The sequence below is a fragment of the Apis dorsata genome, unplaced genomic scaffold (assembly GCF_000469605.1).
Source record: "Apis dorsata unplaced genomic scaffold, Apis dorsata 1.3 scaffold_993, whole genome shotgun sequence".
Lineage (NCBI taxonomy): Eukaryota > Metazoa > Arthropoda > Insecta > Hymenoptera > Apidae > Apis > Apis dorsata.
The window spans coordinates 11,016-23,587 of NW_006264096.1; the positions used below are offsets into that span (position 1 = coordinate 11,016).

Sequence of the window (12,572 nt, forward strand, 5' to 3'; positions counted from 1 at the left end):
CCTAAGAGTTTAAAACTCTGTCTCTAATTTGAAGGTAAGGTCCAAGCGATTGGAATATCAAGTTTTTTTTTCTCGTATTTTTTTCTTTGACTTCGGTATCTCGTCCTATTTGGACTCCAATCGATATTATCTTGAACTTTGCAAGAAATATAACTTGATGGATGTGTACTCTTAATCTGTAAAGATTCTCCTTCGCTGATAATTGCAAATGTGTAATCGGCATGATAATAATCTCTTAATGTTGGCTCGTTACGGAAAGTTTGCATAGCGCACCAAACGTGCGAAAGCAAAGAGGGAAATCTAGAAAGCCAATATTCGGTGAACTTGTCAGGAATATATCCAAGACTTTCTTGAGCTTGTTGACTTAATTCTCTGTAATGATGCTTCTACGATAAATAGTTGAGATTAATGAATATTTATAACGGATTTCAATTTCAACGGTTTCAACTTTTATTTAATTTAATATTCGAACCTTGTTTCGCAATGCTCGCAGCAGATCTCTAACACTTTCACCTCTATAACTTCTGTATTTTCGAAGATCGGTTGCAACTTCTACATCGATAAGCAATCTCCAATCTCCTTGCACCACACGATTGCATTCAAATTCTAATGCGAGTAATGCCGGACTGCTCGTTTCCTCCTTTTCTACTCGATCGCTCACATCCTATTAAGAAATCCTAATTAAAAAATCATGAAATTTATAAATTTCAAATATAAGAAAAAATACAATAATACCTGAAAAAATCCAAGGATTTTGGCAGGTTCCCAAAATATTGGATGATCATGAACGGCCATAACCGGAGGTCGTTCCGATGGATTGTTTGCGATCATTGCTTTTATAAGTATTAACGCCAATTCTTTGTCATTCTGGGAAATTTCATCGTGCAGAGCTGTTAAGTCATTTTCCCCGCCTATGATACGTCGAGTTAAAATTAAAACGAAGATAAAGATTAAATGATTGATTCGTAATTATAATCTCGTTAACGATAAATTGAAAAGAAATTTCGAAAAAATAAAGTATTATGTGTCTTACAAAGAATATTAGCTTGTCGCCGTAATGGATCTCCAAATGGATGTTTTCCATTAGAAAGAACGTAATAAAAAACACAGCCGAGAGAAAAAATATCCACAGCGCAAGTCGTTCTATTTCCATTTAACATTTCTGGAGCGATCCAACCATCCGTTCCTGTTACACCTGATCTACGTGAAAAAGATACGCGGCCCAATTGAAGTTTTTTGCATAATCCGAAGTCTGATATCATAGCTCTCACTTCTCCACGAGGTCCCGGAGTCGATAATAACACATTGTGCGGTTTTATATCCCTGTGCACTATTAAAATATTAAAATCTTATGTTAAATGCATATATATGTATATGAGATTATTAACTTGAGTTTATTCAATGAGAATTTTGTCAAATATATTAAATTTATCCTTGCTATTCACCATATATATTCGCATATTCGTATAATGAATATCGAAGCGTATAAAATTTACCGATATCAAGAAGATGTAGATGAGCTAATCCTGACGTAGCTTGTCGTAGAATACTTTTTGTCGATATTTTTTTTTTATCGTACTTTCCTGCCACGTAATCTTGCAAAGTCGCTTCGGCTAATTCTAATGCGATATATCTAAACATTCTATCTTGCTCGGTACAAAAATATCGCACAACGTTTGCGTGCGCATCCGATTCTCTGAGTAACGCTACTTCTCGATCGGCAAACGTAAAGCAATCTGGTAACAAACGCTTTACAGCTACGGATCGTCCGTCAAAATTACCTCTGAAAATTCGATATCATTGTAATTTCAAGCAACGAAATAAAGAAATATATCGTCTTTCTTTTACATTACCTATAAACGAAAGTTCCCTCGCATCCTTTACCCAAAACTTGTCCGGTATCGAAAGTTATCTTTCCAACCTTTACTATTCCTTCGCCCATATCTTCTGGAACTACAAGTGCGTTCGATCGTGTTCCATAATAATCACTGGTACTGTTATTTTCTCGGGAACCCTGTCAAAAAAATTGTCGATCGGTAATATGATAAAGCATACGACTTTTCGGATATGTTCTCTACTAATCTACCGATGTCGCTATCGATAGATTACATATTGACTATTCTTTAAACGATAGATATATTGTTGATAGAGCAATCGCTACGATAATTAATTTATATTTTAATTCAAGTACGGTTTTATCTTTTGATGTATTTCCTCTAATGATAAGTGGATAAAGGATTATCGTATAAATATACACATATTATCGTATAAATACACACGAGAAATAAAGAGCAAAAATACCTGAGACAATTGTTGAAATTCCTTGAATTGTGCGTTTAAATACCAAAACATTACTAGTATGCATCCTAATAATACGATTAATGTTAATTTTAATCCTTTGTTTTCTTGTTGACTGAACCAATTCTTGCCCATTGTATAAACATTCTGCACGAATTCACGCCATGATTCGTTATTTGTATTGTTGTTAGATTTTTCATCATCTTGTAAACTGAATAATGATTGTTTTGTAGAATTTGAATATCGTAAAGGTAATGTTTCGATCACAGGATCGGATCGACCGGTAATTTGAAGTGGTTGCGATTCTTGTAATTTATATTCAGCTGGTATTTCATAATGACCTGTTTTTCAATTAAATGACAAAGAACAATGATTAAGCAATATTTTGATTAAATTGATTTAAACATAATCTTTTAATTGTTATTATTACCTAATGTAATGACTGCCTGATATTCATTGTTATATGTATTAGACAAGGGTACATTTCCATTATCATTTTTTCCTAATTGTGGAACTGATAATGGACCTTCGAGCAATAATTGACCAATATTATTTGATATAGTAGCTGTTGTTAAATCAACGAGAGATGGTAAGGCATACAATCCGTGTCTGTGTTGGCCGATGTATAATGTTGGGCTATGAAAAGAAAACATATATCCTGAGGAAACTTAACAATATAGAACGATAATAATGATAATTTGAAACAAAATATTTACAAAAATATTAATTACTAACAATAATTGAATATCGCTCGGTTTATTCGCAAAACGTTTTAAGATGAGATTTAAAGTTTCATCTGCAACGCTGGTAAAGGGAACTGTTAACAATCCATCCTCTCTTACGATGTATACTGCTATCACCGGACTCTGTACATCTAGTTCCCATAAAATAATTCCCAATTTTCTATCTACAGTGACAATCCGTCCGGTTGAACTTGTTGCGAAATGAACTAGATCTATAAAACGTAAATTATACTGTTATACTATTATACGCATAATATGATATATAATATAATATATAATATATTGACAAATAATGAGAATAAAAAAACTACAAGACGATCAAACCATAATTTTCTATTCCTTCGGGTTCCATCTTTGTAGCGGAATAATCATAAAATGTAACATTCCATTTTCGATTTTTCTGTTTACTATCCACCATGATAATATTATATTCTGTACGTCCCATGAAAACAGCATTTTGCATTTCTACGGGGCAAGTATTTTTAACTTTATCGAATCCTAGAAGTTGTTCTCTCTGACCGGTTCTAGGATCGATGCCAAACCAAGTATCAATTTTTCTACCGGTATATAATATTCCATCGCTACTTCGACAAGGACTATTTGCCACAAGTTGTGGAATGGTGAATGGTAGTTTTTTTAAAGCTTCGGTTTCTGTTCCAAACACGTATAAAGAGCCATCCTTTGGATCTGGTAAAAACATAGGCCTGAAACGTATATAGAATTTAATATTACAGAGAATATTAGACCTTAATTGAGAAAGTATAAATATATCTACATGGAAGTTCTTCCAAGTTCAACTGGCACCTTGACAATTGGTTCTGTAACGAATGCTTAAAAAAAGTTAGAATAACTGGATAAAACTTTTATTTTACAAATTATACCTAGTAACAATACCATCATTTTGTCGCCAAAGTACATTTCCAGAACGTTGTTTTATACCGATCAAAGAACCATCTAATGTAGAAAATATTAAGAGTGGATCATCTTGTTCCGATATTAATTCTGTATCCCTTTTTTGTTTATCCTGAAAGATATTATTCATTTAAAATTTATGGAAGAAATTTTTTTATAATTTATATATTGAAAGAACCAAAGAAATCGATATACCTGTCTCTCAGAAGATTTAAAATAATCTGGTTGCCATGATCTTTCAGTTTGATCACAAATATGAATATTAAACAATTTAATCATCAGAAAAATTAATATAAGCTTGAATCGCATGATTTAATTTTTAATATAATTTATATAAACAGTGTTTTATGTATTATATCGTATAAAAATCACTTAGATATTTGAAGAAAAGTAAATAGTATCTATAAAATAGCAAGATATCCTAATTTTACATCTTTCGTTACAAAAAATGACAATGTTTTTTGTCATCTCGTCCAAATTTCTTTAAAATCTTCGGAAATCTTATCTAAATATCTTCCATGAGATAGAATTCATCGAATATATTATTAAGAACTTTGCTTTTCTTTTCCTTCGTATATAATTAATATTATATACATATTGAATATTGTTATATAAATTACATAATGTTTACTTTAAAAAGCAATAATATTAAAATTAACATTGCTACCCGCGTACATGTTAAGACGTAAAGTGATAATTTTAAAGTAAAACGTCACATGGCGTATATTTAAAAAAAATTATGTATATTTTTTGATATGTATAATCTGTTTTTTCAAATGGTTACATAAATAAAATGAGTTAATATAAACGATGAGTTAAATAACTCTACGATTTATCGTGATTAAGGAGAGGAGAGAACTTTAGAAAAAAAAATAAATACTTCACAACGAATTGTTTCAATGATGTCGCGTCCAGGCATAGATAACATCATGGACACGTGGCTCTTGTGCGTTCGTGTAAAACGTTATATCGTGATATAAATATAAAATGTAATTTATAATTTAATTTTCGTTGTATTACAAATAATTGGAATGTAAAGTTAAATATCATGTTTATTATTATGTATTAATATTGAATATTTATATTTATTTATATTTATATTAATTAACCGTAATAAATATAAAAGAAATTGTGAAAAATAGTTCGATAAACTATTGTAAATAATACTGTAATAATATTAGTACTGTATATACTGTATATATACTAACATTTATTTATTTAATTATATTTTATAAAACATCTCTATTCGGATATAGATTTTATGAGATGACATGATAAAGCAAAATAGCGATATAAAAAAATATGAATAATTTTGAGCAAAGTATCAATTTTAAGGCAGCATATACAATATAGGATAAACTTGTGATACCTTTATTAAACATTGTTCTTAGTATCGGTGTTCTATGCATGCTTCGTACATATATGTACATATATATATATATGTGTGTATAGAGAGAGAGAGAAAGAGAGAGAAAATCTGTATATATAAAATATTACATACGCAAATGCAAAGGTTGATCATTGAGAATAAACGCGTAGATATTCTTCGTTTTTGACATAGTTAGAGATTAAAACAATGATATTGATACAAAATTATAAATATATAATTGCTGCAAACAACAGTGTAATCGAAATTCGTCATGATATATTAAAATATATTTGGATATAGAGTGACTATCGAACAAAACGTTTTAACCATGAGCGTAAAGCATAGTCCAAGGAAAATAACATTGGCCATGATAAAAGGTGAGACTAATTTATATATATTTTTATAGATAAAATTTGGTAAATATATATTCATTTTATAGAGTTAACTTAAATAAACTTAATAGCAATGACAAAAATTAGTTAGATATTTTATTTTTTTCTTTTTAAGGTAAACCTATTGCAACTTCTGTTCCTGTAATTCATTATCATGCTAGTGATGATGAATTAGAAGAAATATATCCTAGTACTGACGAAGAAAAACAATTAACACCGGAACATGAAAAAAGTTCGTCTAAAGTGATCTCTACCCCATCAAAGTGTGCTCATGAATCGGATATTTCTGAAAATAATTCAGAATCTCGGTCCATCAGTACGGAAAATATTTTACTAGAAGGTACACCACCGTCTCTTGATCCATGGAAAGTATTATCAGAAATTAAAGGAAAAATAACCAAGACGTTTGAGGAAAAATTATCTGAAATAAAAAGTGATAAAAAAAAACGACGTCATTCTAAGGGAGAAACTTCAAGTATTAGTGATTTAGAAGATCAGGGATGTATTACACCTTGTGATGAAAAAATAAATGACATTCATCGAAGAAGTAATCCAACTAAATATGTAGGTTTTTCTGGAATTAAGACTGGTTTGAAAGACAAGAGTTTACAGGATGAAAGTGTAGAAAGTGGTATTGAAGCTTCTGAATTTTCTCAAAATGTTAATGAAAATACTGTATTTTCTTCAAAGAGTGATTTATCGAATATAAAAACATCTAATATTGATAACTATACCACTTTTCCGCAACAGACGCAATATGCATCCACGGTAGCATTTTCAAAACGAGTAAATTTCAAAACTTTGTTTTCACAATTGATCAAACAATTGATTCGTCAAGCAACGTATAAATCTGTTGCAGTTTTTATTGCCATTTCTTGCATTTATTATATTATTCCGTTAGCAGAATATTTATTGGGATTTGTAATGGGTATCTTTATGACTATTATTTTTTATGACGTAGTAACAAAATTCAAGAAGATTTTAACCACTTTGCCGGATGAAACGTATCCTTCTAGTCTACCGATACCTGTTTTGGAAATCCCAGCTGTAGAAGAACATGCTGTGATTGAAAGATATCAAGGTTGGTTAAATGAATTGCCCTGTAATTATGAACCGAATAATTATCATGTGGCACGCACAAAATCGGTATTCTTTAGATTGGAGGGAAATATTTTGCGTATTATGGAAACTAGGATGAAAATACCAAAGAAAGCTGTCTGGGATGAACCTAAACATAAATTAAAATTTGTCAGAAAAAGAGTTTATAATTTAACTGGGGCAAAAATAGAACTTCTTCCCTATGGATTAGCTAGAAGAAGAAGATGGAGTAAAAAATATCCAATTTGTATTGTTCTTAAAAAGGAAGCTTTAATTTGTAATGTAACATTGAAGAATACAACTGATGATGAGTGTTCAATGAATAATTATCATGGTAAAATGAATCTAAAAAGAAAGATGAAATATAAATCGGATAAAAAATGGGATGGAGAAATACAGGACGCGGATGAAATTTTATTTGTTAATATGGAGAATGAAGAACCAATTATAAAACAAGATATTTGTGAGATTGAAGATGTAGAAAATACTGATGAAGATGACAATGATAGTAAAAATTACAATTATGACTTAACTAATGATTATATTGACAATGAATGCGTAAAATATGAAGAATATTTTATGGAGAGAAAAAAGAAAGAAGAATATATGGAAGAAAAGGAAAAACGAAAAAAGGGAAGATATTCTAAGGAGCAACAAAAAAGGGATGATAAAGAAAAACAAGATGTAAATAAAATTTATGTTTGTACAAATAGAAAAAAAAAGAAACGTAGAGAAACGCTAAATGAAATGAAAATTTGTAAAAGATCAACAATGAAAAGATGGAAAATGAGAGATGATTGGGAAGAAGGAAAGCAAAATAGAAGAAAAGAACAACAAAAGAATATACGGAAAAAGAAAAAAGAGGAGAATGAGATACAAGAAGGGGAAGAAGAAGAAGAGGAGGAGGAGGAGGAGGAAGAGGAGGAGGAAGACGAAGAGGAAGAAGAGGAAGAGGAGGAACAAGAAGAGGAACAAGAAGAGGAAGAGGAAGAGGAAGAAGAAGAAGAAGAGGAAATAATGAAAATAAACCTAGAAGAAAAAAAGGAAAATGAAAATGAAAGAGATAGAAAAGTGATTGAGATAGAGAATGGAAAAAGAGAAATAGAAGAGAAAAAAAAAGAGATACAAATGATAATTGATGATAATGATAATAAAAAGAATTATAATGGCTATGATCATAATGAATTGTACAGAGAAAGAAAAAGAAATGATAGAAAAAAGAAGAAAAAGGGAAAAGATGAAGGGGAGAAAAAAGATTATGAGGAACAGGAGGAAGAGAGAGAAATGGAAGAGGAAGAGGAATTTTACAACATTGATAAAAAAAAAAATGAAATAAAAGTATTTATTTTTGCTAGAACTGATCGTGAAAAAGAAGATTGGTATAGACGTTTAGTTTCTGCTGCATCGAGATATGTTAAAAAAAAGGATTCGTTATTATTTACTCTCGATACATTAAGTACTATACCTAGTGTTCATACAACACTACAAAAAATCGGTACTGCAGAATCAAAAAATTCTCTTTCAACTAACAATTCGCATGAAACTGTACCTGAGCTAAATTATAATGCTTATATGGCAAAATATTTGGATAGTAATTGTTCACCTATATCGGAAGATAAAATTTCTGTTGAAAACACGCTTTGGATTAATTGTTTAATAGCTCGTATACTTTTTGATATACGCAAGTGTCCTGAAACTATACATCTTATACAGGATAAAATACAACGCAAATTATCCAATATAAAACTACCATATTTTATGGAGTGCCTTTTAGTTTCAGAGATAACAATAGGACAAGGAGCTCCTATAATTCATAATATAACAAAACCAATGATTAACGAAAGAGGTCTCTGGCTTAATTTAGATATAACGTATAAAGGATCTTTGACCATGACTGTTGAAACAAAATTGAATTTAATGAAATTAACAAGAACTGGATCGGTTCCAGATGATACACGCATAATTATTTCAACAAAAGCAAACGAATTGGCAACTAAATCACCGATTTTTGATAGTGAACTAGAAGATACTCCGGAAACGTCTACAGAAGATGATTATGATACTTCCAAACCACAGTCGTATAATACAGTTAAAGAAACAACGTAAGCAACAATAGTAACATCTCATTTTGTTATTTCGTTCTTTAGTCATAATAATTCATTTTCCTCTTTTATTTATATATTTTTCTTAAAGGTCTTCACAATCTTCCGGGAAGAAGTTCCTCAATATGGTGGATAGAATAGCAGCGAATAAATATTTTCAACATGTAAGTATATAATAATTTTTTACAATTAATAGTAATACTTAAATTGATCTGTAAATATTAATATTTGTTTTTCATATTCTTCAATTTTTCTTAGGCAACCGAGTTATCCTACGTTCGAAGAGCTATGGAAGGTGTTTCGAATATGGAGATTCGTTTGATGGTTACTGTTTCAAGTATTGAAGGTTGTGTATCGATAAACATTCCACCGGCACCATCCGATCGTTTGTGGTATGGTTTTAAACCCGTACCGAAAGTTAATCTCACCGTAAAACCAGCTGTAGGAGAGAGAACAGTTAATATTGTTTATATAACAAAATGGATAGAAACAAAATTACTCAGGGAATTTGAAAAATTGGTTGTTTTACCAAATATGGATGATCTCATTTTACCATTGTGTCCTAATTATCCTTATACGACAATGCAGTAGTAACAAACGAAAAGTATTGACTGTTGTATCGTATTGAATGTAATCCGTCGATAAGTGATCTATTTGTATATCTTCATCAAATTTATAATTATAGATTTGATTAGTAAATGATAAATATATAATCGTGATGAAATTTCGCGCGTTTATGCTCCAAATGTATGATAGTAGATTGTGACCATAATATATCCTTATATGTACATTATAGCTTCAAAAAAAATTTTATGACAAAAAAGCCAGGATGAAATTGAAAAAAGTTCAAAAAATGCTTATATAAATTTCATATATATATATATATAATAATAACGAATGAAAATTTAAAAACAAATTAATATATAACTAAAGTTAAGCATCAGATATATTTGTCAATTTTTTAATCAATTCTTATTTATTAAATATTGTTTCTTACTGTCAATATCGTTTCATAATTTTTTAATTTAACAAATTTTTTTCAGTATGTCAATTATTGATAATTTTCTTGGGACCATGCATTATTTATTTATTGTTGCGATAATGTACAAAAATTTATATTATATTTTTATAAAAACAAAAAATTCATTGCATGGAAAAAAGCCATTAATCGTTATTTATATTTATCGTTATACATATTTATCAATATATTTGTAGTAGTATTAATAGTAGTAACAAAAATAGTACTAATATTAGTAGAAATAGTAATATTACTATTTCTAGCGCTATTATTACTACTACTACTATTATTATTAATAATAATAATTGTAATTATAATTTATTAATAACAAAAATGATTATTTTGAAGATATAATATTTAAAAATTGATATAATCCAGTATAAATATATCGTTACAGTGTCGTAAAATAAATAAATTGTGAATTTCACAAATAATACAATTCCAAAATATTAAACAATTTAAAGTGTATATTTTTCTATTTCAAATTTAGCATTATAATTGTCAATTTTGTATACACTTCAAATTATAATTTAATGATATTTTTTGTGTTTAAATAATATGATATGATTTTTAAAGAAATATTTTAAAGATGTATAATACGAATGAATTTACCTAAGTTAAAATTCTAATTTTATATACAATTAAAAGTCTAATATATATATAAAACAAATGTAAATTAGAATCGTATATTATATGCGTATATATAATCGTTTAACTTTCCAAATCGCTTATGACTAAATGAAGTATGCATTATATTAAATTTTTAATAAATTATTTAATTAATGATGACAATTGAATCTACTCAAAATTATAGATATAAAATTATGACAAGGATAGATGGAAATTATCAATTATGTTGCTAAAAAATTGTGTATTTTTTACAAAAAATTTCCACAAAACAATATCACAGTTTGGAGATCGATATTCATATCATTCAGAATAAGGAAATAAATTATTTACAAGTATTTCGTTAAATGAATATACTAACTTCGAAGAACACATGGTGCACTTTCTAATTCGCGGACTGTTTTAGCCCATGTTTCTATTCTCGGTGCACAAACCAAAACAAGATCACCGAGTCTTCGTTTAGCCATTATCACAAACTCGCCCTGACCATGGCGTGCGTCACAAGCAGCTGATACTCTTATATGAACATTTCTGTGATCATGGAAATCGGTGGCATCTGCATCGTTATTCTGTTACAAAGTAAATGATGAATTAATTCATAAACAAATATAAACAAATGAACCTATCTTTATTTAACTTTTTTGTATACGTTGAACTATATGTATACGTAAAAAATAAATTATAAAGGGAAATTTCGAATATAAAAAGATTATTTCAAATAATTATAATAAACTTCATTTTATCGTGTAATAATGTTTTAAAATTCATTCGCAATATTTAAATATTTATGTATTTGTTTGAACAAAAATTTTTCGAAAAGCTATATTTCATATAATATTTTCTTGATTTTCTATGAAACATTATTTAAACACGTTTAATGAAAAATATATAAAAATATATACATGTATAATCTTTAATTTTATAAAAGTATCATAATATGGAGTATATTATAATAATATAAATTATAATAATAAATATAATTACATTATTGTATATAGAATATAATTAGAATTGAATAAGCAATTAAAGAGCAAGGAAGAAAACCTTACCTCGTTTTCTTCAATTCGACGCAAAATTTTTGTTACTCTAAGAATAAGTTCAGCAGCTTCCAAATTTGGTTGTTTTTGAACGGCACTCACTGTACCTCTGGCTATGAAGTCGCTTTGACAATAAGCTTTAGCTAATTCATCCATAGAACATGGCCTACAATCTTCTTCCTCATCGTTAAATCGTCGTGATATTTCTTTTCGACTATCAATATATCGTAATTCCAAATCGTATTGTAGCCTCGCATCATGATATTCATTCGATTCTTCTGCTTCTATATAAAGTGCTGCAGGTTGTTTCTTCGCGTGAAAACATCTGTGCGAAGCTTTATGTTTGCCATCTCTTGGCGAATATACTGATCGAAGTTTTCCACCTGTTTCCAAATATACTCTTATCGGTCCTGAAACCTTGGTACAAGTACGAAAACCAAATAACTGAAAAGCACTATTGTTGTTAATCGGATTGGTATCATTTTTCATATTAATATCATTTTTTTTTCGAATGAATTCATAATGAATCTTCGATATCAATTCATTTAAAACAGGAGGCGAGAGAACTACGCGCAAAGCTCCTCGTGGATAACGCCATAATATTGTTCCTCTGGAACATCGTAGATATACTGGTCGAACACCGCGACCACCGCCACCACTGTAAAATAATGAAAGAAAAAAAATAGAAATAGAAAAAGAAAATATTTAAAAAAGTATATTAATTATTTAATGTCTTTTTATACGCTATATTTTAGAATATGTCGATCTTTGAGCTATTTCAATAAATTATTTCTCAAAATCTTGAATAGAAATTTATTAAATTTAATCCATTAAATTTTTCCAAAAATTTTTAATCCATTACGACTTTTTTTGTTTTTCATAATAATGATTATTATAATGATTTTCGATAATTATTGTTAATCATGTAATTATTTTTTTTTTTTTTACTCTATTTTTTCTTTCTTTCAACTCTTAT

General features: G+C 28.9%; 3 protein-coding genes across 12 annotated transcripts in view; 1 reads left to right on the top strand and 2 right to left on the bottom strand.

Moving 5' to 3' along the window:
- Positions 1 to 6: 6 nt before the first annotated feature.
- Positions 7 to 5,001, bottom strand: LOC102680634 (serine/threonine-protein kinase/endoribonuclease IRE1). Of its 3 annotated transcripts, none has more exons than XM_006624124.2 (13): positions 4,149 to 5,001; positions 3,936 to 4,065; positions 3,817 to 3,859; positions 3,366 to 3,745; positions 3,034 to 3,253; positions 2,729 to 2,934; positions 2,302 to 2,639; positions 1,854 to 2,014; positions 1,497 to 1,783; positions 1,034 to 1,330; positions 736 to 911; positions 473 to 664; positions 7 to 386 (listed from the first exon to the last, which is right to left on the bottom strand). In XM_006624124.2, the coding sequence occupies exons 1-13, from the start codon at positions 4,260 to 4,262 to the stop codon at positions 24 to 26; spliced, it is 2,907 nt and encodes a 968-aa protein (XP_006624187.1). In that variant the 5' UTR covers positions 4,263 to 5,001; the 3' UTR covers positions 7 to 23. The 3 variants fall into 3 exon arrangements, with proteins under 3 accessions (XP_006624187.1, XP_006624186.1, XP_031370267.1); XM_006624123.2 differs by having other exon boundaries at positions 3,817 to 3,871; XM_031514407.1 differs by lacking the exon at positions 4,149 to 5,001 and having other exon boundaries at positions 3,923 to 4,065.
- A 207-nt stretch (positions 5,002 to 5,208) lies between these two features.
- On the top strand, positions 5,209 to 9,749 carry LOC102681575 (testis-expressed protein 2-like). Its single transcript, XM_006624131.2, has 4 exons — positions 5,209 to 5,699; positions 5,830 to 8,914; positions 9,006 to 9,078; positions 9,173 to 9,749. The coding sequence occupies exons 1-4, from the start codon at positions 5,651 to 5,653 to the stop codon at positions 9,503 to 9,505; spliced, it is 3,540 nt and encodes a 1,179-aa protein (XP_006624194.1). The 5' UTR covers positions 5,209 to 5,650; the 3' UTR covers positions 9,506 to 9,749.
- Positions 9,750 to 10,783: 1,034 nt separating this feature from the next.
- LOC102681706 (meteorin-like protein) overlaps positions 10,784 to 12,572 on the bottom strand; it is a 3,591-nt gene continuing 1,802 nt past the window's right edge. For all 8 annotated transcript variants that reach the window (XM_006624136.2, XM_031514404.1, XM_031514406.1 and 5 more), the window contains 2 exons: positions 11,609 to 12,254; positions 10,784 to 11,128 (listed from right to left, as the gene is read on the bottom strand). In XM_006624136.2, the coding sequence (XP_006624199.1) occupies positions 10,916 to 11,128; positions 11,609 to 12,254 (859 nt within the window). In that variant the 3' untranslated portion in view covers positions 10,784 to 10,915. The remainder of the gene's footprint in view (positions 11,129 to 11,608; positions 12,255 to 12,572) is intronic.